At 38.8% G+C, this 25817-nt stretch overlaps 1 protein-coding gene across 4 annotated transcripts in view; it reads right to left on the reverse strand.

Annotated features, from left to right (window-relative positions):
• Positions 1-25817, reverse strand: part of Hipk3 (homeodomain interacting protein kinase 3) — a 108266-nt gene that overhangs the window by 42169 nt on the left and 40280 nt on the right. For all 4 annotated transcript variants that reach the window (XM_045155831.1, XM_045155833.1, XM_004660833.2 and 1 more), the window contains exon 2: positions 24577-25672. In XM_045155831.1, coding sequence (XP_045011766.1) covers positions 24577-25670 — 1094 coding nt within the window. In that variant the 5' untranslated portion in view covers positions 25671-25672. The remainder of the gene's footprint in view (positions 1-24576; positions 25673-25817) is intronic.

The following is a 25817-nucleotide window of genomic DNA, read 5'->3' on the forward strand; positions in this document are numbered from 1 at the left end:
CAAGACCCTGTCTCAAAATAAAAAGAGCCAGGAGTTTAGGGTGAAAGGTTGGAAGATGGTGTTTCAAGCAAATGGGCCTAGAAAACAAGCAGGGGTTGCTATCCTAATATCAGACAGGGTAGACTTTAGTCCGACGTTAGTCAAGAAAGATAAGGAAGGTCACTTTATATTGATTAAGGGCACACTCCAACAGGAGGACATTACAATCCTAAACATATATGCACCTAACATGGGGGCTCCCAAATTCATCAAACAAACACTATTAGAACTAAGGTCACAGATAACACCAAACACAGTGGTGGTGGGTGACTTTAACACCCCACTCTCATCAATTGACAGGTCGTCCAGGGAAAGAATAAACAGAGAGGCATCTGGACTAAATGAGGTCATAGAAGGAATGGACCTAACAGATATATACAGGACATTTCATCCAAAGGCTGCAGAATATACATTCTTTTCAGCAGCACATGGAACATTCTCTAAAATAGACCATATATTAGGACACAAAGCAAATCTTAACAAATTCAGGAAAATTGAAATAATTCCTTGCATTCTATCTGACCACAATGGAATTAAACTACAAATCAGTAGCAAGAAAGGCTATAGAGCATACACAAAATCATGGAAACTAAACAATACACTACTAAATGATGAGTGGGTCAATGAAGAAATCAAAAAGGAAATCAAAAAATTTATAGAGTCAAATGATAATGAGAACACAACATACCAAAATCTCTGGGACACAATGAAGGCAGTTCTAAGAGGTAAATTTATAGCCTTAAGTGCCTATATTAAGAAATTAGAAAGGTCGCAAGTAAACGACCTAATGCTTCACCTTAAAGCCTTGGAAAAAGAAGAACAAGGCAAACCAAAAATCAGTAGGCGGGAAGAAATAATAAAGATTAGGGCAGAAATTAATGAAATAGAAACAAAAAGAACAATCCAAAGAATTAATGAAACAAAGAGTTGGTTCTTTGAAAGGATAAACAAGATTGATAACCCCTTAGCAAATCTGACCAAAAGAAAGAGAGAAGAGACACAAATTAATAAAATCAGAGATGAACAAGGTAACAACACAACAGATTCCAGAGAAATTCAAAAAATCATAGGGACATACTATAAAAGCATATACTCCACAAAGTATGAAAATCTGAAAGAAATGGATGATTTCCTTGATCTATATGACCTACCTAAATTAAATCAAAATGAGATTAATCACTTAAATAGACCTATAACAAGCATGGAGATCCGAACAGTTATCAATAATCTCCCAACTAAAAAAAGCCCAGGCCCAGATGGATTCACTGCTGAATTTTACCAGACTTTTAAGGAAGAGCTAACACCATTGCTTCTTAAGCTTTTCCAGGAAATAGAAAAAGAAGGAATTCTACCAAACTCCTTCTATGAGGCCAGCATCACCCTGATACCAAAACCAGGCAAAAATAGAACAAAAAAAGAAAATTACAGACCAATCTCCTTCATGAACATAGATGCAAAAATTCTCAACAAAATATTGGCAAACAGAATACAAGAGTATATCAAAAAGATCATTCACCCTGACCAAGTAGGCTTTATCCCAGAGATGCAGGGATGGTTCAACATATGCAAATCTATAAATGTAATACATTACATAAACGGGTTGAAGGACAAAAATCACATGATCATCTCATTAGACGCAGAGAAAGCATTTGACAAAATCCAACATCCCTTCATGATAAAAGTCCTACAGAGACTGGGAATAGAAGGAACATATCTCAATATAATAAAGGCTATTTATGACAAGCCTACAGCCAACATATTACTAAATGGGGAAAAACTGGAAGCTTTTCCACTAAAATCAGGAACAAGACAAGGGTGTCCACTGTCCCCACTTCTATTTAATATAGTTTTGGAAGTCTTAGCCATAGCAATAAGGCAAGAGACACACATAAAAGGGATACAAATTGGAAAGGAAGAAATCAAGTTATCATTATTTGCAGATGACATGATTCTATACATAAAAGACCGTAAAGAGTCTACTAGCAAGCTGTTAGAGCTGATCAAAACCTACAGCAATGTAGCAGGATACAAAATAAATACACAGAAATCAGTAGCCTTCGTATATGCTAACAACAAACACACAGAGGATGAAATCAGAGAATCACTCCCATTCACAATTGCATCAAAAAAAAAATAAAATACCTTGGAATAAACCTAACTAAGGAAGTAAAGAATCTATACAATGAGAACTTTAAAACACTCAAGCGAGAAATTGCAGAAGACACTAGAAAGTGGAGAAACATCCCTTGTTCCTGGATTGGAAGAATCAATATTGTGAAAATCTCCATGCTTGTTATAGGTCTATTTAAGTGATTATTGTGAAAATCTTACCTAAAGCAATCTACACATTTAATGCAATCCCTATCAAAATTCCAAAGGCTTTCTTCATGGAAATAGAAAAAACAATCCAAAAATTCATTTGGAATCACAAAAAACCTCGAATATCTAAAATAATACTGAGCAACAAAAAAGAGGCTGGTGGTATCACCATACCTGATTTTAACCTATACTACAGAGCCATAGTAACAAAAACAGCAAGGTACTGGGACAAAAACAGACATGTAGATCAGTGGAACAGAATAGAGGACCCAGATGTAAGCCCAAGTAGCTATAGCCACCTGATAATTCGATAAAAATGCCAAAAATACTCATTGGAGAAGAGACAGCCTCTTCAGCAAATGGTGTTTTGAAAACTGGATATATATCTGCAGAAGGATGAAAATAGATTCTTCTCTCTCGCCATGCACAAGAATTAAGTCCAAATGGATTAAAGACCTTAACATCAGACCGGAAACTTTGAAACTGCTAGAGGAAAAAGTAGGGGAAACCCTTCAACATATTGGTCTTGGCAAAGACTTTCTGAATACAACCCCAATTGCTCAGGCAATAAAACCACAGATTAACCACTGGGACCTAATGAAATTACAAAGATTTTGCACCTCAAAGGACACAGTGAAAAAAGCAAAGAGGCAACCTACAGAATGGGAAAAAATCTTCGCCAGCTATATATCTGATAGAGGATTAATATCTAGGATATACAAAGAACTCAAAAAGTTAAATAATAAGGAATCAAACAAGCCAATCAAAAAATGGGCTATGGAGCTAAATAGAGAGTTCTCAAAGGAAGAAATACGAATGGCATATAAGCATCTAAAAAAATGTTCTACGTCACTAGTCATCAGGGAAATGCAGATTAAAACTGCATTGAGATTCCATCTCACTCCTGTCAGATTGGCCACCATCATGAAAACAAATGATCATAAATGTTGGCGGGGATGTGGAAAAAAAGGAACCCTTCTGCACTGCTGGTGGGAATGCAATCTGGTCCAGCCATTGTGGAAAACAGTGTGGAGGTTCCTAAAGCAGCTAGAGATTGATCTACCATATGACCCAGCTATAGCACTCCTAGGCATATATCCAAAGGACTCATCTCATTTCCTTAGAAGTACATGCTCAACCATGTTTATTGCTGCTCAATTTATAATAGCTGGGAAATGGAACCAACCTAGATGTCCCTCAACAGATGAGTGGATAATGAAGATGTGGCACATTTATACAATGGAGTTCTACTCAGCGGTAAAGAAAAATGAAGTTATGAAATTTGCAGAAAAATGGATGGACCTGGAAAGTATTATACTAAGTCAGGTAACCCAGGCCCAGAAAGCCAAGCGCCACATGTTTTCTCTCATATGTGGATCCTAGCTACAGATGACTGGGCTTCTGCGTGAGAATGAAAATACTTAGTAGCAGAGGCCAGTAAGTTAAAAAGGAGACATAAAGGGTAGAGAAAGGAAGGGAGGAGGATACTTAATAGGTTGATATTGTATATATGTAATTACAATGATTGTAATGGGGAGGTAATATGATGGAGAATGGAATTTCAAATGGGAAAGTGTGGGAGTGGGGAGGAGTGAATTACCATGGGATATATTTTATAATCATGGAAAATCTTAATAAAAAAAAAAAAAAAAAAAGAGTCAGGAGTGGTGGCACATGCCTTTAATCCCAGCACTAGTGAGGCAGAGGTAGGAGGATTGCTGTGAGTTCGAGGTCACCCTGAGACTACATAGTGAATTCTAGGTCAGCCTTGGCTAGAGTGAGACCCTACTTCAAAAAAATAAACAACAAAAAAAAAAAGACAAACAAATAAGCAAATAAGCAGCTGTCCTGTCCATTTTGACTTTTAAATGAATTTTTGTACATCATAGAACCTGTCTAAATGTTTCTGTTGCTAGAAACATAATAACACAAAGGAGGTAAATTTTAAAAAAGTTTACTTTGGCTCACAGTTGTGCTCCCCAGGTTGCACAGGCATTACATGTAAGGAAGTAGTCAAACTGACTTTTAAAGGAATGCTACCACACTCATCAGATGAATGGATTCATCCATTTGTTATTTATAAAAAGTACCTTACTTACTTATTAAAGATTCTACCTGGTCTTACTTGGGGAGGAGGCCCAAAGGCAGCAATCCAATTTAAACCTTATGTATGTAAGCCAAGTGTCTTACCACTCAGTGATACCCTCAGTTCTGGTTCCACTTCTGAACTTCTTTTAATGAAGATGAAATTTTAACATGAATTTCAGAGAAAATAAAACATATTCAAACCACAGAAAAACCTTACACAGATTACTAAGTTTCATCTTATGATAAATATGCTGAAATAATTAGCAGTATAGCATCCCAATGTCTGTAATTTATTCTGAGTTATACTTTAGAATACAGATGAATTAACAAACAGAAGGAAATATATGGTAAAACAAATGAAGCAAAATGTTAACAGTGAATCCAAATAGTGGGCTTATATATATTTACTATGTAATCTACTACGAGAAACTTCATGCATCTCAAGTATTATATTCTGGGCACTTAGAAGGTAGAGGCAAGAGGATCTTGAGTTCAAGATCAGCCTGGACTACATATCAAGAGTTTATCTCTAAAAACAATCAATGGGCTGGAGAGATGGCTTAGCGGTTAAGCACTTGCCTGTGAAGCCTAAGGACCCCGGTTCGAGGCTTGGTTCCCCAGGTCCCACGTTAGCCAGATGCACAAGGGGGTGCAAGCATCTGGAGTTCATTTGCAGAGGCTGGAAGCCCTGGCGCGCCCATTCTCTCTCTCCCCCTCTATCTGTCTTTCTCTCTGTGTCTGTCACTCTCAAATAAATAAATAAATAATTTTTTAAAAATATTAAAAACAATCACAAAAGTTGCATAGCAAAATATTAATGAGAGAAGGAATCTTTAAAAATAGACCAGTTTAATATAAATACTGAAACAGAAAAAATATAGACAAAAGTAATTAGTACACTTACTATGGGTAAACTACAAACTATTTCCTCTTCAATACATTGGCTCACCAAAAAAAAAAAAAAAATACAGATATATTAAACCAAGATAGGATACACATCTATAACCCTACCACTTGGGAAACTAAGACACTGAGGCAGAATCATGAGTTCAAAGTTAGTCTGAACTATACAGTAAAACTCATGCCAGTATGAACTACATAAGACCCAGCCTCTCCCCCCGAAAAAATACATTAATTTACATAAAATGTAGTCTAGATTTGGCTCTGTGGTTGCCCACCAGAAGTAGATAGTAAAAACCCTATTGCTGAAGATTCCACATGCTCAGGCTGCAGGTCACTAAGAAATCAAACTGACAGTGAGCTGGAAGTCTCCTCCCTGTTGACTAGCTGTCAGGATGCTGGAAAGAGCAGTCAGCATTCATTCTTCTTCCTATTTCCTCCCTGCTTATGTGACATTGTGATGCCAGCTGTCTGGTCCTGCCATGATTGCCCTGTCATCGTGAACCCCTCCCAATCTATTAAGTGGAAATAAAAAACTTTTCACATTAAGAAATTAAGCTAGAGGTAAGCCAAGCGCCTCCTCCCTGTTGACTAGCCATCTTGATGCTAGAAAGGCCTAGTCAGCCTGTTTGGAGAGAAAAGTCAACAACAATCTTAACCAGCAGTGGATCCTGCAAGCTTCACACCTGGCCCAGCCAGGCCAAATGTGTCTCTGTTCCAATGGCAGCATGTCTTTTAGGGGAAACTAGTTGCTCTCTGATTGGACTTGAGGCCTGCTCCATGAGAGGGAATTCATGCCTGAAAATCTAATCAAAACAGATCATAACCTCAGGGAGTAAACCATTACTGTTGTCTGCCTAAATGGATATATTATGCCACCAAACTGCCCCCTAAAGCAATGATGTTTAGCCTAAATTTCAGTGCTATTCTCAATTCTGGTTAAAGAAGCTTCTCTTTTCAGATGCTGGTGACTACTGGGGTGACCCAAACTCACTAAAATGCTGAGAAAAGTAACAGTGGAGTGTTTAGCACTGAGATTATCTCTATCATACCTTCCAAGGCTCAGGGACTATTGCAGAAAGAATGAAAAGAGTCAAAAGGAGCAAAGAAGTGCTTTGTAATACTGTCTTCCAGACACAAAGTGATCTTGGCATTCATGACCTCACAGTGGATGATGCTACCTACACAAGACCTGCATAATAGCAAAAATTAATTAATTAATTAATTAATTAAACTTAAAAATGATGGTATCAAAATGGAACTGGAACTAGTTGGAAAGAAGAGATTTAGAGGTGGGGGCAATTATGATCATGGTATTTGTATATATGTATGGAGGTTGTTAATAAAAGTAATTTTTTAAGGTATGGCTCTGAGTTATAACAGCAGTGTGTACACTAAAGGTAATAACCAGGAGTAACCTGGGAATAGCCATGGGAGACTCCCTATCATCATGTCATTACCAGTGTGTAATGTTCTTATAAACCAGGCCACTCTTCTTTGTAGCTTCTACTTACAAGATACAAACAGTGTCCCAAGACTATATTAAGTGCTTTACCTGCATTATGAATTTAATCTTCACAACAACCTTTGAGGTAGCTATTATCATTTTACAGATGAGTAAACTGAGTCTCAGAAAGATTAGTAACTTGCTCCACATGGTATAATAAGAAGCAGACCAGAATTATAAGCATGTGAATAAATATGGTAACATAGTTACTTGTCATTATTTATTATCATCAGTCAAAGGTGTACCATTGCATTTGTTTCATGACTTAAATTCTACCATTGTTTAAGAACAGGATGTTTAAATACTACATGAATCACAACAGGTATCAAGTTGTTTTTCTTTAAAGCCTTCAAAACAAATATTGTCATGTCCAAAATTCAACTCAATAGTGTTCTCTTTGAAGGGGCCACACATTAAGGAAAATCATGCTAGAGCTAAATCAGACATCAACAGTTCCTTCAGATAAAACATTTGTATTAGGTCATTCGGGTATAGAAATAGTACTTAAAATGAGAATTGGCATTTGTGTGTCATGTTGAGTTAATAGCAAAGCGAGAATAAAATTTCCCTTTGTGATTGTAAGGATATAGGTTTGTTGTGTTTTAAAAAATATACTTTTAATTTTATATGAGGGAGATGGGTGACAGGCCATGCCGCACCAGGACCTCTTGCTTCTACAAACAAACTTCAAATGTGTGCCTTTTCTTGGATAATGGTAAATCGAACCTAGTCCGGCAGGCTTTGGAAGCAAGGGCCTTTTACTGCTGATCATCTATCTCCCTTGCCCAATAAAGCTTGGTTCTGAATACATGCACATGTTTTTTTTGGGTACATATGCACATGCACCTGTTTGTGGAGACCAGAGAACAACCACAAGTATTGTTCCTTTCAGATGCCATATACATCTTTTAAGACAGGATCTCTCACTAACAAGGAGCTGGCCAACTAGGCACTAAGGATCCTCCTCTCTCTCTGCCTCTCCTGTGAGGGAATTACAAGCATGCTACCATGCCTAGTATTTTCACATGGGTTCTAGGTATTGAACTCTTCAATCTTGGATATCAGTTTTAAATAAAACACTTCTAAGCTGGGCATGGTGGCGGATGCCTTTAATCCTAGCACTTGGGAGGCAGAGGGAGGAGGATCACCTTATGTTCAAGGCCACCCTGAGAATATATAATGAATTCCAGGTCAGCTTGAGCTAGAGTGATACCCTACCTCAAAAAAAAAAAAAAAAAAAAAAAAAAAACAATTCTAGAAGTACTTAGAATGAACAAATACATTGACTAAATTTATGTTTGACTAATATGGTAAAGTTAGATATAATGCGAGAAGTATGTGTTTCTGAACTTTTTTTTTTTTTTAATTAGAGAGCGACAGACACAGAGAGAAAGACAGAGGGAGAGAGAGAGAATGGGCACGCCAGGGCTTCCAGCCTCTGCAAACGAACTCCAGTCGCGTGCGCCCCCTTGTGCATCTGGCTAACATGGGACCTGGGGAACAGAGCCTCGAACCGGGGTCCTCAGGCTTCACAGGCAAGTGCTTAACCGCTAAGCCATCTCTCCAGCCCTGTTTCTGAACTTTAACATATAGACAAGAAATAAAAGTCATGGGTACAAAATCCAACATCCCTTCATGATAAAAGTCCTACAGAGACTGGGAATAGAAGGAACATATCTCAATATAATAAAGGCTATTTATGACAAGCCTACAGCCAACATATTACTAAATGGGGAAAAACTGGAAGCTTTTCCACTAAAATCAGGAACAAGACAAGGGTGTCCACTGTCTCCACTTCTATTTAATATAGTTTTGGAAGTCTTAGCCATAGCAATAAGGCAAGAGACACACATAAAAGGGATACAAATTGGAAAGGAAGAAATCAAGTTATCATTATTTGCAGATGACATGATTCTATACATAAAGGACCCTAAAGACTCTACTAGCAAGCTGTTAGAGCTGATCAAAACCTACAGCAATGTAGCAGGATACAAAATAAATACACAGAAATCAGTAGCCTTCGTATATGCTAACAACAAACACACAGAGGATGAAATCAGAGAATCACTCCCATTCACAATTGCATCAAAAAAAATAAAATACCTTGGAATAAACCTAACTAAGGAAGTAAAGAATCTATACAATGAGAACTTTAAAACACTCAAGCGAGAAATTGCAGAAGACACTAGGAAGTGGAGAAACATCCCTTGTTCCTGGCTTGGAAGAATCAATATCGTGAAAATGGCAATCTTACCTAAAGCAATCTACACATTTAATGCAATCCCTATCAAAATTCCAAAAGCTTTCTTCATGGAAATAGAAAAAACAATCCAAAAATTCATTTGGAATCATAAAAAACCTCGAATATCTAAAATAATACTGAGCAACAAAAAAGAGGCTGGTGGTATCACCATACCTGATTTTAACCTATACTACAGAGCCATAGTAACAAAAACAGCATGGTACTGGCACAAAAACAGACATGTAGATCAGTGGAACAGAATAGAGGACCCAGATGTAAGCCCAAGTAGCTATAGCCACCTGATAATTCGATAAAAATGCCAAAAATACTCATTGGAGAAGAGACAGCCTCTTCAGCAAATGGTGTTTTGAAAACTGGATAAATATCTGCAGAAGGATGAAAATAGATTCTTCTCTCTCGCCATGCACAAGAATTAAGTCCAAATGGATTAAAGACCTTAACATCAGACCGGAAACTTTGAAACTGCTAGAGGAAAAAGTAGGGGAAACCCTTCAACATATTGGTCTTGGCAAAGACTTTCTGAATACAACCCCAATTGCTCAGGCAATAAAACCACAGATTAACCACTGGGACCTAATGAAATTACAAAGATTTTGCACCGCAAAGGACACAGTGAAAAAAGCAAAGAGGCAACCTACAGAATGGGAAAAAATCTTCGCCAGCTATATATCTGATAGAGGATTAATATCTAGGATATACAAAGAACTCAAAAAGTTAACTAATAAGGAATCAAACAAGCCAATCAAAAAATGGGCTAAGGAGCTAAATAGAGAGTTCTCAAAGGAAGAAATACGAATGGCATATAAGCACCTAAAAAAATGTTCTACGTCACTAATCATCAGGGAAATGCAGATTAAAACTACATTGAGATTCCATCTCACTCCTGTCAGATTGGCCACCATCATGAAAACAAATGATCATAAATGTTGGCGGGGATGTGGAAAAAAAGGAACCCTTCTGCACTGCTGGTGGGAATGCAATCTGGTCCAGCCATTGTGGAAAACAGTGTGGAGGTTCCTAAAGCAGCTAGAGATTGATCTACCATATGACCCAGCTATAGCACTCCTAGGCATATATCCAAAGGACTCATCTCATTTCCTTAGAAGTACATGCTCAACCATGTTTATTGCTGCTCAATTTATAATAGCTGGGAAATGGAACCAGCCTAGATGTCCCTCAACAGATGAGTGGATAATGAAGATGTGGTACATTTATACAATGGAGTTCTACTCAGCGGTAAAGAAAAATGAAGTTATGAAATTTGCAGAAAAATGGATGGACCTGGAAAGTATTATACTAAGTCAGGTAACCCAGGCCCAGAAAGCCAAGCGCCACATGTTCTCCCTCATATGGGGATCCTAGCTACAGATGACTGGGCTTCTGTGTGAGAATGAAAATATTTAGTAGCAGAGGCCAGTAAGTTGAAAAGGAGACATAAAGGGTGGAGAAAGGAAGGGAGGAGGATACTTAATAGGTTGATATTGTATATATGTAATTACAATGATTGTAATGGGGAGGTAATATGATGGAGAATGGAATTTCAAATGGGAAAGTGTGGGGGTGGGGAGGGAGGGAATTACCATGGGATATATTTTATAATCATGGAAAATGTTAATAAAAATTTAAAAAAAAAAAAAGTCATGGGTAGAATACAATCCCCAAGAGAGAGCTACTATTTTTTGAGAAAATGGCTATGACTTAACCTTAGAAAAACATTAATTTAGAAGGGGAGAAAAGGAACGAGAAAGTTTGTCAAAGATGTAAAAGAACCCCCTGAGGATGTAATACTCAGGAAGAAACAGAAGTCTCAATGAATGAGACACCAGCAGTTCCAAATGACTGGTGGCCAGACACATCTGGAATTAACAAGTCAGCAGCATCCTTCACCAAAAGCTTTGTGGGAAGATAAGGGAAATCCCTGAAGGACAGACATTATGAGGTAAAGCAGTTTAAATCCTACTTCTGCAATTTTTTAGCAGTTACCATAGGTTAAGTTGCTTAACATATTTGACTCTCAAGTCCCTGCTAGTAAAATGAAGGTAGTAGTACTATTTATTATATCTGAATTTCAAGTTCCTACCGATAAAATGAAGGTAGTGCTATTATTTATTATGGCTATTGTAAAGGTCAATAATAATTGTCTAATTTTTCTAGAATTGTGGCTAGAACTAAGCAGTCATTATTTCATTTAACATTCTTATTCCCCACATAAAAATGTATCTACTGATAATACCTGACAAAGAAAACAGCTCTACAAGTTTTTAATGTTGCAAAAAGTGGAAGAAAAGCCCCTCATTTGAAAATCAGTAATGGTTTTGTGAAGAAAAGGACATTTTCACACATTACTGAAATGACAAACTAGAATAGCTGAATATTTCTGAAAGAAAATTTAGTAGCAACTTTTAGCAAAATAGACATATCCCTTGAGCTAACATTTCTTCTAGAAATGTTATAATAGGATCTCTATGGCATGATCAGAAAATTATATCCACATGAAAGGACTGGTTTGAGTAAAGGGCGAAATATATTTTGTGAGATTATGAAATGGAGCCACAAAGTAAAGGAGAAACTGTTTCTCTTTTATGGCATATTTTTCTCTTACTACTTTTTAAAAACTTTCATAATTTAAAAGCTACTACATGAAATAATTGTTAATTTTATTATTTTATTTATTTTAAACGTTTTGGGGTTGGTTTTTGTTTTGTTTTTGAGGTAGGGGCTCACTCTAGCCCAGACTGACCTGGAATTCACTCTGTAGTCTTAGGCTAGCCTTGAACTCACAGTGATCCCCTTACCTCTGCCTCCCGAGTGCTGTGATTAAAGGTGTATACCACCATGCCCCGCTAAATTTTAGTTTTAGATGTACATGGATTTTTTTGTAATTCAGTGTGTTCTTAGAAAATAAACATTTGTTCTACTTAATGTCAAAGTTTAGCACACATTAGATTGTCTCTCCTAAGTAATACAATCTCACCTCTCCAGATGACACCTAAATTATTCACTGGCCACAGGTCTGGCATTGTTCCATGGTAACACACTTGTTAGCAGCATTCATGGTACTGAATTCCCTTAATGGGAAGATGCTGAAGACTCAGAAATAAGTAGGCACAGATGCTCTGAAGTGTGTGAGGTAAGACTGACACCTAATCCACGGGCTCCTTACATTCGTGAGGCTTTTGCACCTTTCAAGCAATGATAGCTCTAACTTTAACCATCCCTCTATGTTTTATGTTTTCTTTCTTTCTTTCTTTCTTTCTTTCTTTCTTTCTTTCTTTCTTTCTTTCTTTCTTTCTTTCTTTCTTTCTTTCTGTTTTTGGAGACAGATCTCAGCCCAGGCTGGCCTCAAACTCTCTATGTGGCTGAGGGTGATCTTGAACTTCTAATTCTCATGCCTCTGCCTCCTAAGTGCTGGGATTAAAGGTTTATACCATACTCAGTTTACATGTGGCCAGTGGTAAAACCCAGGGTCTTGTGCATGCTAAGGCAAACAGTCACCAAACCAAGCCACATCTCCTCTCCAACTTCACCTAATAATGTACAACTATGTATAAAGTGGCTTCCTTATTCATATATACTAAAATCACTATAATTAGGGCTAAAATTCAGAGTTTTGGGCTAGGGAGATGACTCCATGGACAAAGGTGCTTCCTTTCAAAGCCTGGTAGCCTGAGTTCATTCCCCAGTACCCACATAAAGCAAGATGCACAGTGTCACATGCATCTGGAGTTCAATTACAGTGGCAAGAGGCCTTCGCATACCCATTCTCATTTTGTGTGTGTATATGCACATGTGCTTGCTTTCAAATGCCCAATTCTATCATATTACTCATCTTATTTCTTATTCAGGTTATTGAATTTGCTATGAATCATATGCACTAAACTGTTATTATACAAAAGAAATTACAGAGGTGTTAAATGGGAATAAAGTGTGAACCTACAATGAAGAGGACAGATCACACAGGGGAAGCATATAATTTTTTGTTGCATTGAAGGAAGGATGGTGGTGACTGGCACACAGAATTATAAACTGTTAGAACTGAAGGGGTGTTAAATAACCCTTAGAGAGGGCTGGAGAAATGGCTTAGCGGTTTGGTTGCCTGTGAAGCCTAAGAACACCGGTTCAGTTCAAGGCTCGATTCCCTAGGACCCACGTTAGCCAGATGCACAAGGGGGCACACACATCTGGAGTTCGTTTGCAGTGGCTGTAGGCCCTGGCGTGCCCATTCTCTCTCTCTCTCTCTCTTTATCCCTCCCTCCTTCCCTCCCTCCCTCCCCCCCTTTCTGTGTCTGTTGCTCTCAAATAAATAAAAAATGAACAAAAAAAAGTTTAAAAAATAACCCTTAGAGGAACTCATACTTAAAAGGCACAGATTGATTCCAGTGTTCTTTCCAAATGGACAAACTTTAGAACATGGAAAACTAATAGAATTTAAAATTAAAATATAAATTTAAAAAATAGGGGGCTGTAAAGATCACTCAGTGGCAAAGGCATTTGCTTGCAAATCCTGATGGCCTGGGTTCTATTCCCCAGTACCCACTTGAAGCCAGATGCACAACACGGCACATGTATCTGCAGTTCATTCATAGTAGAAGTCCTTGGCACACTTATACTTACCTTCTCTTTCTCTCTCTCTCGGCCTCTTTTTCTCTGTCTCAAATAAATAAAAATATTTTTTTTAATTTTTTTTTATTTATTTATTTGAGAGCGACAGACACAGAGAGAAAGACAGATAGAGGGAGACAGAGAGAATGGGCGCGCCAGGGCTTCCAGCCTCTGCAAATGAACTCCAGACGCGTGCGCCCCCTTGTCCATCTGGCTAACGTGGGACCTGGGGAACCGAGCCTCGAACCGGCGTCCTTAGGCTTCACAGGCAAGCAATTAACCGCTAAGCCATCTCTCCAGCCCAATAAAAATATTTTTTTTTAAATATTTTTTTGTTCATTTTTTATTTATTTATTTGAGAGCGACAGACACAGGGAGAAAGACAGATAGAGGGAGAGAGAGAGAATGGGTGCGCCAGGGCTTCCAGCCACTGCAAACGAACTCCAGACGCGTGCGCCCCCTTGTGCATCTGGCTAAAGTGGGACCTGGGGAACTGAGCCTCGAACCGGGGTTCTTAGGCTTCACAGGCAAGCGCTTAACCACTAAGCCATCTCTCCAGCCCAATAAAAATATTTTTAAAACACAGCTAGAAGTGGTAGCACATGCCTTTAACCCCAGCACTGGGGAGGCAGAGGTAGGAGAATCACTATGAGTTCAAGGCCAGTTTGAGACTTCATAGTGAACTACAGGTCAGCCTGGGCTATAGGGAGACCCTACCTTGAAAAACCAAAATAATAATTATAATAAATTTAGCCAGACATGCTGGCACATGGCTATAATCCCAACACTTAGGAGGCACAGATGGGAGGATGGTGGTGAGTTTGAGGCTACCCTGAGACTACAAAGTGAATTCTAGGCTCACCTGGGCTACAGCAAGACCTTACCTCAAAAAATAAAAATAGGGCTGGAGAGATGGCTTAGCGATTAAGTGCTTGCCTGTGAAGCCTAAGGACCCCGGTTCAAGGCTCGATTTTCTCCAGGACCCACGTTAGCCAGATGCACAAGGGGGCGCACGTGTCTGGAGTTCGTTTGCAGTGGCTGGAGGCCCTGGCGTGCCCATTCTCTCTCTCTTTCTCTCTCTGCCTCTTTCTCTCTGTATGTTGCTATCAAATAAATAAATAAAAATAATTTTAAAAAAAACAAAAATAAATAAATAAATAAAGTAGGAGTTATGGTCATCCTTCGATACATAGTGAGTTTGAGGCCAGCCTAGGCTATATGAAGCCCCCCAAATTTATAGGTTTATTAAATCAGTAATATTGATGTTAGATGATGATTTTAAAAACTACAGAGGTTATACAAGACAATGTCCTTATCACTGCAAGCCTTATATTTGGCCAAACAGGAAAAATGAGCCAACGGGTGCAATAGTGGCATGTCTGTCATGGTGGAAACCAACTGCCCTCTGATTTGACTAGAGGCCTGCTCCATGGGAGGGAATACATCTCTGATACTGAAAACCTACAACAGGGGTAGTCATGAGCCCTAGGGATGTAATGTCTGCTGCTGTCTGGCTAAAAGTATATACTATGCTCACCAAATTGCCCAGTAAGCACTTCTCTTAATGTTCATACCCATATATTAATGCTACTCCCACTTTTGGTAAAGAACCTTCTCTTTTCAGAAAGCGGTGACCTTGGGACGACTCAGAAGGCATCACAGTGCTGAGAAGAAGTGACAGAGGAGTGCTCAGCACTGCCATATCTCTATCACACCTACCAAGGCTCAGGGTCCATTGTGGAAGAGGTGGCAGAAAGAATGTAAGAGCCAAAGGAAGGTAGGACTCCTTATAACTTGCTCCTCCAGACATAAAATGGCCTGGATATCCATGACCTCACGGTGCCTGACACTACCTACACAAGACCATCATAATAGGGAGGAAAAGATGATGACATCAAAATAAAAGACAGACTGATTGAGAGGGGGAGGGGATATGATGGAGAATGGAGTTTCAAAGGGGAGAGTAGGGAAAGGGAGGGAATTCCCATGAGATATTGTTTACAATCATGGAAGTTGTTAATTATAAAAAAAATAAAAAATTTTAAAAAAAGAGAATGCCCTTATGTGTAGTAACTGTGCATGGAAATAAAGGAGCTTTATGTATGCAACATTTTAATAGTATAGGAAAAGTGTGTGTGGGTGGGTAGGTGTGTGTCTGTGTGCATGCACATGTAGAGAGAATGAATGGGGAAATTAAGGTGGTATAAATGTTAGTTTTTAAAACACTTACAAAATCTTATAAATTGTAGGAATTATATATATTATTTTTCCATGTTTTTGTATGTATGAAATTATTTTAAAAGATTGAAGAAAAAAAAAGTTCTCCTACCCTGCCTAGAAATCCCCAGACAGGTAGTACTTGCACTTGCTTCGTGTTTATCCACCCATTACACTGTAAGCAAGGCAGGGATCTTTGTGTTATTCAGTGTCTAAGCAGCACCTACCACAAAACTGCAGGCTTTATAGACACTGCATATGTTTGGGTAAAGGCCCTGATCACTGAACACACTACATTTCTGTGCCTGTGTCTTTTCAGTGATCATTTTTTTAAAAATCTGCAGTCCCTCATGAATAGACCATGCATGCTCTATGTCTTAAAAATGAAATTATAACTTGGCAATAAAAAGAAGTGGGAGTGGTGGCGCATGCCTTTAATCTCAGCACTTGGGAGGCAGAGGTAGGAGGATTGCCATGAGTTCGAGGACACCCTGAGATTACAGATCAGCCTGAGTTAGAGTGAGAATCTACCTCAAAAAAGCAAAAACAGAACAAGATGAAGGAGAAGAAGAAGCAAACTAGGCAGCGGCAATGAGAGCAGCCATGGCTAAGATGAAGGCTCAGGACTTTCCTAGCAAGAAAAGAGGAGCTGCTGAAGCAACTGTACAACCTGAAAGTGGAGTTGTCCCAGCTGCACATCGTTAAGTGACCAGCAGCACAGCGTCCAAACTCTCAGATCAGAGTTGTCTGAAAATCCATTGCCCGAGTTCTCACTGTCATTGACCAGACTCAGAAAGAAAACTTCAGGAAATTCTACAAGGGCGAGAAGCATAAGCCCCTGACCTGTGGCCCAGGAAGACACAAGCCATGTGCCACTAGCTCATGAAACATGCGAAGCTGAAGACCAAGAAGCAGCAAAGGAAGCAGTGGTTGCACCCTCAGGGCAAAGATGCGGTCAAGGCCTGAGCTGACTATCGCTATAGCACTACAACACAAAACTGAAAAACGCAAAACCAAATTGAGGGCTGGAGAGATGGCTCAGCTATTAAGGACCTTGCCTGCAAAGCCTAGCAACCAGAGTTTAATTTCCCAGTATCCACTAAGGCCAGATGTACAGTGGTGCATGCAGCTATAATTCACATGCAGTAGCTAAAGGCCCTGGTGTGCCCATTCTCTCTCTCCCTGAACCCCCCTCCTCAATTCTCATCTTAAATAAATAAAAATATTTTTTTAAAAAAAAGAAGAAACAAGCCAGGCATGGTGGTGCACACCTTTAATTCCAGCACTTAGGAAGCAGAGGTAGGAGGATCACCAAGAGTTTGAGGCCACCCTGAGACTACATAGTGAATTCCAGGTCAGCCTGAGTTAGAGTAAGACCCTACCTCGAAAAACAAAACAAATAATAATAATAATAAAATAAAAAAGAAGAAACAAACTGAACTAGGCATGGTGGTACATGCCTTTAATCTCAGAACTCTGGGGACAAGAGGTAGGAGGATCACTGTGAGTTCAAGGCCAGCCTGGGATTACAGAGTAAATTCCAGGTCAGCCTGAGCTAGAGTGAGACCCTACCTCAAAGAAAATAAAAAAAAGAAGCAAACTCTTGCTACATGGTACAACATGGATGAACCATGGAGAAATTATACAAAGTAGGAAAATGCCAATCAAAAAGGATGCACGCCTTTAATCCCAGTGCTGGGGAGGCAGAGGTGGATAGCCTTGACTTTGAAGCACCCTGAGATTACATAGTGAATTCCAGGTCAGCCTGAGCTAGAGTGAAACCATACCTCAAAAAGGCACCAAAAAAAAAAAAAAAAAAAAACAACTAACACCTAACTGGCATGGTGGCATACATCATTAATCCTAGCACTCAGGAGGCAGAGGTAGGAGGATCGCTGTGAGTTTGAGGCCACCCTGAGACTACAGAGTGAGTTCCAGGTCAGCCTGGGCTAGAGTGAAACCCTACCTCGACAAAAAAAAAAAAAAAAAGGACCACCCCATTGTATTACTATATTGTATGGCTATATATACAGCCTATCTGGAATAGGCAAATCTATCCAGAGAATAGACTAAAAGTCAAAAGGGCAGGCAGGAAGGGAGGTTAGGGAATCATGAATAAGGTGTTATGGGAAGGGGAGGTATTCAGGGGGTATGTAAATATTCTGAAATTGATTGCAATGATCACTGCATAGTTATGTATATACTAAAAGCTATTTAATTATACAAGTTAAGTGAATAAAGTTTAAGATATGTGAATTATATCTCAATAAAAGTTTATCTTGAGGCTGGAGAGATGTCTCAATGGTTAAGGCACTTTCCTGCAAATCCTAATGACCTGAGTTTAACTTCCCAATATCCATGTAAGGCCAGATGTACAAAATGGTACATGCATCTGGAGTACATTTGCAATGGCTGGGGGCTCTGGCACTCCTAGCACCCATTTTTCTTTCCCCCCTCTACCTTGCAAATAAATAAAAACTAATTTTTAAGTTTATCTTTTAAAAGGTTTAGAAGAAGTAAATAAATAATTTTTTCTCAATTTTTATTAACATTTTCCATGATTATAAAAAATATCCAATGGTAATAACCCCCCCCCTTTCCCCTCTGAAATTCCATTCTCCATCATATCCACTCCCCATCTCAATTAGTCTCTTTTATTTTAATGTCATGATCTTTTTTCCTCCTCTCATGATGAATAAATAATTTAAAGAGGATCACTACAAGTTTAAGGCCAGCCATGGCCTTCATAGTATCTGCCAGGCCAGACTAGCACACAGAGTAAGATCTCTTCTCAAAAAAAAAGGGGGGGGGCTGGAGAGATGGCTTAGCGGTTAAGCGCTTGCCTGTGAAGCCGGTTCAAGGCTCAATTCCCCAGGACCCACATTAGCCAGATGCACAAGAGGGCGAGAGTCTGGAAGCTCTGGCATGCCCATTCTCTCTCTCTCTCTTTCTCTCTCTCTCTCTGCCTCCTTCTCTCTGTCACTCTCAAATAAATAAATAAACAAAAAAAAATTTTTTTAAGGGAGAAACAAAGTATAATATTTAGAGAAAAGCACTTTGAAAGACATGCATACTGCTCTATTATTATAAAGTAACTAGTCTGGGCATGGTAGTACACAACACCTAAGAAACAAAAGCAGGATGTTAGCCCTGGGTTTGAAGTCAGACAAGTCTGCTTAGTGAGTTTCAGGACAGCCAAGGCTAAATAGTAAGCATTTGTCTCAAAAAAGATATATACAGGCTGGAGAGATGGGATGGCTTAGTGGTTAAGGTGCTTGCCTACAAAGCCAAAGGTCCCAAGTTTGATTCCCCAGGACCTATGTAAGCCAGCTACAAAAGGTGGTGTGTGCATTTGGAGTTCATTTCCAGCCACTGAGGGCCTTGGTCTCTCTCCCTCTCAAATAGATAAAAGAAAAAAAAATCAAACAAAAAGATAATACCACCGGGCGTGGTGGCGCATGCCTTTAATCCCAGCACTTGGGAAGCAGAGGTAGGAGGATCACTGTGAGTTCTAGGCCACCCTGAGACTACATAGTGAATTCCAGGTCAGCCTGGGCTAGAGTGAGACCCTACCTCAAAAAAAATATATACATATAAATATAGTTAGATAGATAGATAGGTAGGCAGATAGATAGATAGATAGATACATACATACATACATACATACATACATACATACATACATACATACATACAAATAAATAAATACCAAGAAAATAGGTAAATGATAGAAGAATAAACCCATTTAAAGTATCAGTTATTTTTTTGGGGTCTTTCTCCAGCACCAGGGCCTCTAGACTCTGCAAACAGCTTTGCAGGCAGCACCTTAACCATTAAGCCATCTCTCCAGCCCTTCATACCTTTTTGTAAGTATTATGGGCATAATGTCTCTCCATCCCAAGCTGGGGATGGAACAGCAGGGTCTTATGAATGCTACACAAATGTTCTACTAAGCTACCTTCTCGCCCAAGAATGCAGGCTTTACTACAGTAGCAACTAATGTTAACTTAGTAATACAGCAATGAGTACCATTGCTAAGCAGGCCACTTTACAGCCCATTTTCCTGTCTAAAGCTTTAGGTTTTAATTTAAAAACAGGCTTTAAGGGCTGGAGAGATGGCTTAGTGGTTAAACGCTTGCCTGTGAAGCCTAAGGACCCTGGTTCAAGGCTCGATTCCCCGAGACCCACATAAGCTAGATACACAGGTGGTGCATGCATTTGGAGTTCGCTTGCTGTGGCTGGAGGCCCTGGCACACCCATTCTCTATCTATCTATCTGCCACTTCTCTCTGTGTCTGTCTCAAATAAATAAATAAAAATTTAAAGTATTTAAAAATAATAATAAATAAAAAACTAAAAACATGCTAAAGTTGTATGTTAAAAAAAGAGAGATTCATGACCTGAATGTTGCCACACCTCATAAATCCATCACCTTCTGCTGCTAAAACCTTTTATGCATTCAGAAGCCCTACGTGTTCCTGACAGAAACCATACTCAAGCAGCTGAATTTAGAACATGCTGACCTTGAGCAAATCAATGCCCTTAGCATGTACCTCTGGCTTCTGTCACAGCAAGAGCTAGGCAGCCTCACCATCTATAGTAGTCAACAATTTCTGGCCACCGTCCCGTCTATTTTAAGATACCCTACTACATTTGTGTTGCACAGTTAAAATGGAATAACACATGAAGTTGTGTTCAAGCACCAACCCTTTACCTTGGAAGTCAGGGCATAGCTTATTGAAAATATCTGATATGGTAAATGTTTCCCATTTTCATTTAAACATGCTGTATCTTTTTAGCAGAGTAAAAAAAAAATCAAGTGTAAGACACTTTTGCTTATCATCTAATCCAATTCATAAGTACTCAGTCATAAGCTAAAACAGAAACAGTAGTATTCCAAAAATAAAGTGCAAACAAATACTGGAAAAAGTAATAGCTATTTACCATTTTTATTCAAAATTACACCAGGCATTAAAATAGTGTCTAATTAAGAACAACACTACATTCTTGCCAATCTTAATATGTGCTAACTTTTCTAGCTTTTGAATCTAATTGCTATAAAGTCTATTTTCAACTTTTTATTAAGGCAACATGATCCCAAATGTTAGTACAAGATTTGGTTTACAGATACAAATCTTCCTTTTAAAAAAATACAAGACTTGTATTTAAGCTTAATGATTACATAGCCTTCTGCAAATCAGGTAAATTACTTACCTGAAATTTATATGAGAACACAAAATAGAAATTAACTGGACTTAGCAAGTATTCATAATTTTCTTTCATTCTGAAACAGAAGCTAGTATTTGTGCAAAGGCCTAATGCTAGAAACTAGTACTATAAAATATTTAACATTCTAGATTGATTTTTAAAGGATTCCTTTTACTCTTTTTAAACATTTAATACATTGATAGACATTCTAAAGTATAAAAAAGTATGGCTTTTAAAATTTTCTATTCCAAAGATTTCAAGTAATGAAAAGAAAAGTAAGTATCACAGAGTGCTAAATCTGTTATGAAAAATAATACAGGGCCCAAATACAGTGAAGCCACTTACTAACAAGTGAACTAAATATAGGGTCCCCAAGCAGCTGGAGCTGGGAGTTTATATAACATGCTAGTTGTCTAGTAAAAGTTCTTAAGCCAAAATCCTTAATGCACAAAGGGCAGGTGGGTGAAACTATTCTTTTCATGCAACTAAATGTGATTTTTCAGTAAGTTTACCATAAAAAAATCAACTAAGGCCTGGCATGGTGATGCACGCCTTTAATCCCAGCACTTGGGAGGCAGAGGTAGGAGAATCACCATGAGTTCGAGGCCACTCTGAGACTCCATAGTGAATTCCAGGTCAGCCTGGGCTACAGCGAGACCCTACCTCGAAAAACCAAAAAAATAATAATAATAAATCAAATAAAAACTGATCTTGGGATGGGGAGATGGCTCAGTGGTTAAGGGCAATTGCTTGCAATATATGGAAGCTAAATCTTGCCAGGTGTACACCTTTAACCCCAGCACTCAGGAGGCTGAGGCACGAAAATCACCATGAGTTAAGACCAGCCTGGAGCTACAGAGTGAATTCAAGGTCAGCCTGGGCCAGAGTAAGACCATATCTCAAAAAAAAAAAAAGCTAATCTTATGCTTCATTAAATTGAAAAGAATGTTAGAAGCATAGAGGACCAAGTATGTCTAATTATGTGAAATTAAATAATAAAACATGGGCTAGAAAGATGGTTCAGTGGTTAAAGACACCTGCTTGTGAAGACTGATCCAGGTTTAATAGCCCAGCCCCCACATAAAGCTAGATACACAAAGTGGAGCACATATCAGGAGTTCACATGCAGTGGCAAGAGGCCCTGAAATACCCATTCTCTCTCTTTCTCTGTCTCTCTATTTCTCTCATAAATAAGAAAAATAATTTTTGTGGGGTTTTTTGGTGGTGTTGTTGTTATTGTTGTTTCCTAGGGTCTCACTCTAGCCCAGGCTGACCTGGAATTCACTCTGTATTCTCAGTCTGGCCTTGAACTCACAGTGATTCTGCTGCCTCTGCCTCCTGAAGGCTGGGATTAAAGGCATGTGTCACCACAGTGGGCCAGAAAAATAAATTTAAAAGAAGAGTAAATCAGGCTATGTGAATTCTTAATTTTAATAAAGTTAATTATGACTAAGTGACACAAACAAAGAATTTTTAAATAACTACTAGTGGGAAGGCATAAGTGCAAAGGCAGATGCAACACCAGAAAATAGCAACTACCCATTTGTTGAGCCAAAATGTATAACTGTAATGTTTTAGCAATTTCTCTTTTTTGCCTTTTCTTCTTTTTTTAAAAAAAATATTTACTTAATTATTTGAAAGCATAGAAAGATAGAAGAGAGACAGTCAGAGAGAAAATAGGTGTGCCAGGGCCTCTAGGCACGGCAAATGAACTCCAGACACATAAGCTACATTGTGCATCTAGCTTATGTAGGTACTGGGAATTGAACCTGCATCTTTAGGCTTTGCAGGAAAGTGCTTTAAACACTAAGCCATCTCTACAGCCGATCTTTTCTTCTTTTTTAATACATGTCCATGTACATGATTGTATGTGTGTGTACTGAAACACATGTGCATGAGGATTACAAGTGAACTGAGGAGGCTGGAGGAAAATTTTAGGTGTCAACCTGAGGAACACCATCTACCTTTTTGACACAGGATTTCTCATTGGCTTGAAGCTCACCAATTAGGCGAGATTTGATGTCCAGTGAAACCCAGTAATCCTCCTATTTCTGCCTTCCCAGTGCCTGGAACTACAGGTGAACGCCACCACAGGTAGCACTTTTGCATGGGCACAGAGAACCGGACCTGGGTCTTCATTACTAAACTATCTCCCCAGCCCTGTTCTAGTCATTTCTAATAATAACGAATTGCATTTTTCATCTATTTAGTGACTCACAAATAATCGGTATTGCTGTTAATATTGTTCCTATGTTTGCCCCACCGTGTTTGTTAGAGATCTCTGGATTTAGAGCACATCAAGCCCATGCACTTGTTCATAATGAAATGAAAATAACTTAGTCTCAAATTTATACTATAAATACAAAACTTTTTTTTTTAATTTTAGTTTTTCGAGGTAGGGTCTCACTCTAGTTCAGGCTGACCTGGAATTCACTATGTAGTCTCAGAGTGGCCTCAAACTCATGGTAATCCTCCTACCTCTGCCTCCCAAGTACTCAAAACATTTTTATACTCAAGAATTTGTTGCTCTGTTGAGTCATGTTAATCAATATCTAGCCCCTTAAACATTACAGTATGCTACTGGTACACCGATCATGGCAATACCTTTAATCCTTTGTCAATATGTGCATGGAAATTTTTTGCCCCTTCAAATCCCCACCCTATAGCACCAACACAAAAATAAAAAACTCATAGCATGTCTGTGAGAAAAGCTGCATGGAGGCCATGGACCTGTGCCTGAGTCTGAAATCACCAACCAGAGTAACTTCCTGAGCTATATACTATACGTCATCACATGAGGCCACGTCTTTAAATCATTTCCCCAAGTGCTGAAATGCACAAAGATACACATTTCCAACATTTAAAAACATGCATTTCTCATGCTATTCTATATCATTCCTTATTAAGAATAAAAACAGCCAGCATGCTTTAATCCCAGCACTCAGGAGGCTGAGGTAGGAGGATTGCTATGAGTTCAAGGTCAGCCTAAGACTACATAGTGAATTCCAGGTCAGCCTGGGCTACAGCAAGACTCTACCTCAACAAAACAAAAAAACAAACAAACAAACAAAAAGAATAATTGAGATGGGGAGGTAATATGATGGAGAATGGAATTTCAAAGGGGAAAGTGTGGGGGAGAGGGAGGGAATTACCATGGGATTTTTTTTATAATCATGGAAAATGCTAATAAAAAGTTAAAAAAGAATAAAGACAGCTAGATGTCTTTAGCATGGTAATAGTGAAGATTTCTAACACTTTTGAGACAATTTTATGCCTTAATTTTTCAAAGCTTTTTAAAATCTCAAACCTAAATTAATCTTGTCTTGATTTTTGTATTTACCTGAAGTAGTCTCTTACCACATACACATACAAAATTATTTCCTTTAGCAGAAGTTCAACATTCATTAAATAGACAAAAAGTAGTTGTTGCCTACCTGTAGTACCGAGACTGCAGATATGTTGAACACACAGTCTTTGATACATGACTGGCCGACCCAAAGTCTATTACTTTAACCTTGTATGGCTGCCGAACAGGATCCACCAACATAATATTCTCTGGTTTGAGGTCAGCATGAATTAAACCAAGACTTTTCAATTTTTTCAGTGCAGTGGCCACTTGCTGAAGAATGGGCCGAATCACTTTCAGTGGCAAGGGACTGAATTTATTTTGTTTCAGAAAGTCGTACAAGTTCTGTTCCAGCATCTCAAAGACTAAGCATGTATGGTTACGGTGCTGAAAGCATTCATAAGCTCGTACAAAGTTATATTCATCAGCATTCTCAGTACTGAGCCTTGCTAATATGCTTACCTCTATCTGACCTTGTCGTGCATAAGAAGGGTGGTTCTTCAAAATTTTGATTGCTACAATTTCATTTGTCCCTCTTTTCCAGCACTTAACAACCTGGCCAAAAGTGCCTCGACCAAGAAAATCAAGGACTTCATATGTATTTTTCATAGAGCATAAGACTTCATGCTGTACTAACTGGTAGTCACCTTCTCCAGTGGTACAATTCTGTTTTGACCCTGTGGTAGTTGTCACAACTGTCACTGGATTTCCCATGTTGGTTTGCAACATTGCAGGAAGTATGGACAGTTCATCGACAATCTGCATTGCGCTATGATTATCCAATTCCTCACTCTTCCGCTTCAATCCACATCGCTGGGGACCTTCTAGGAAATGTAACCTGTTTGGCCACAACCCAGTTGGAGGAACCTCCACTCCAGCTTGCTGCACTTGAGCTGCAATGACCTTTGTAGCACCAGCAGGGTTTTCTAAAACAACAGCGCTTGCCTGCAATGAGAAGCTATGTCCTCGAGGTTTAGTAGATGGTATCTTTGTCTGAAAAGCACTACCCTTCGTGGGAGGATGAGAATTTCCAAAGTTTCTACCATTCGCATAGGTCTGTGGATAACTTCTTTCCTGGAAAACACAACTGCTTGGCTCTACTTTGAGTTTCTTCACACTACAAAAGGCACTTGACTGAGTTTGATAAACATATGGTGGGTAGACCAAGACCTGTGAGGCCATACCTACAAAAGAAGAAAAGGAAATGTTAGTCACAAAATTCTTACTTTAAAACATCAGGAAGAAAACTTTCCAGGATCAAATTTATAAGCTGTTAAAAAATAATAATAATTAAGCCAGGCGAGGTGACATACTTCTTTAATCCCAGCA

Source organism: Jaculus jaculus, chromosome 8, assembly GCF_020740685.1.
Source record: "Jaculus jaculus isolate mJacJac1 chromosome 8, mJacJac1.mat.Y.cur, whole genome shotgun sequence".
NCBI classification, from domain to species: Eukaryota; Metazoa; Chordata; class Mammalia; order Rodentia; family Dipodidae; genus Jaculus; species Jaculus jaculus.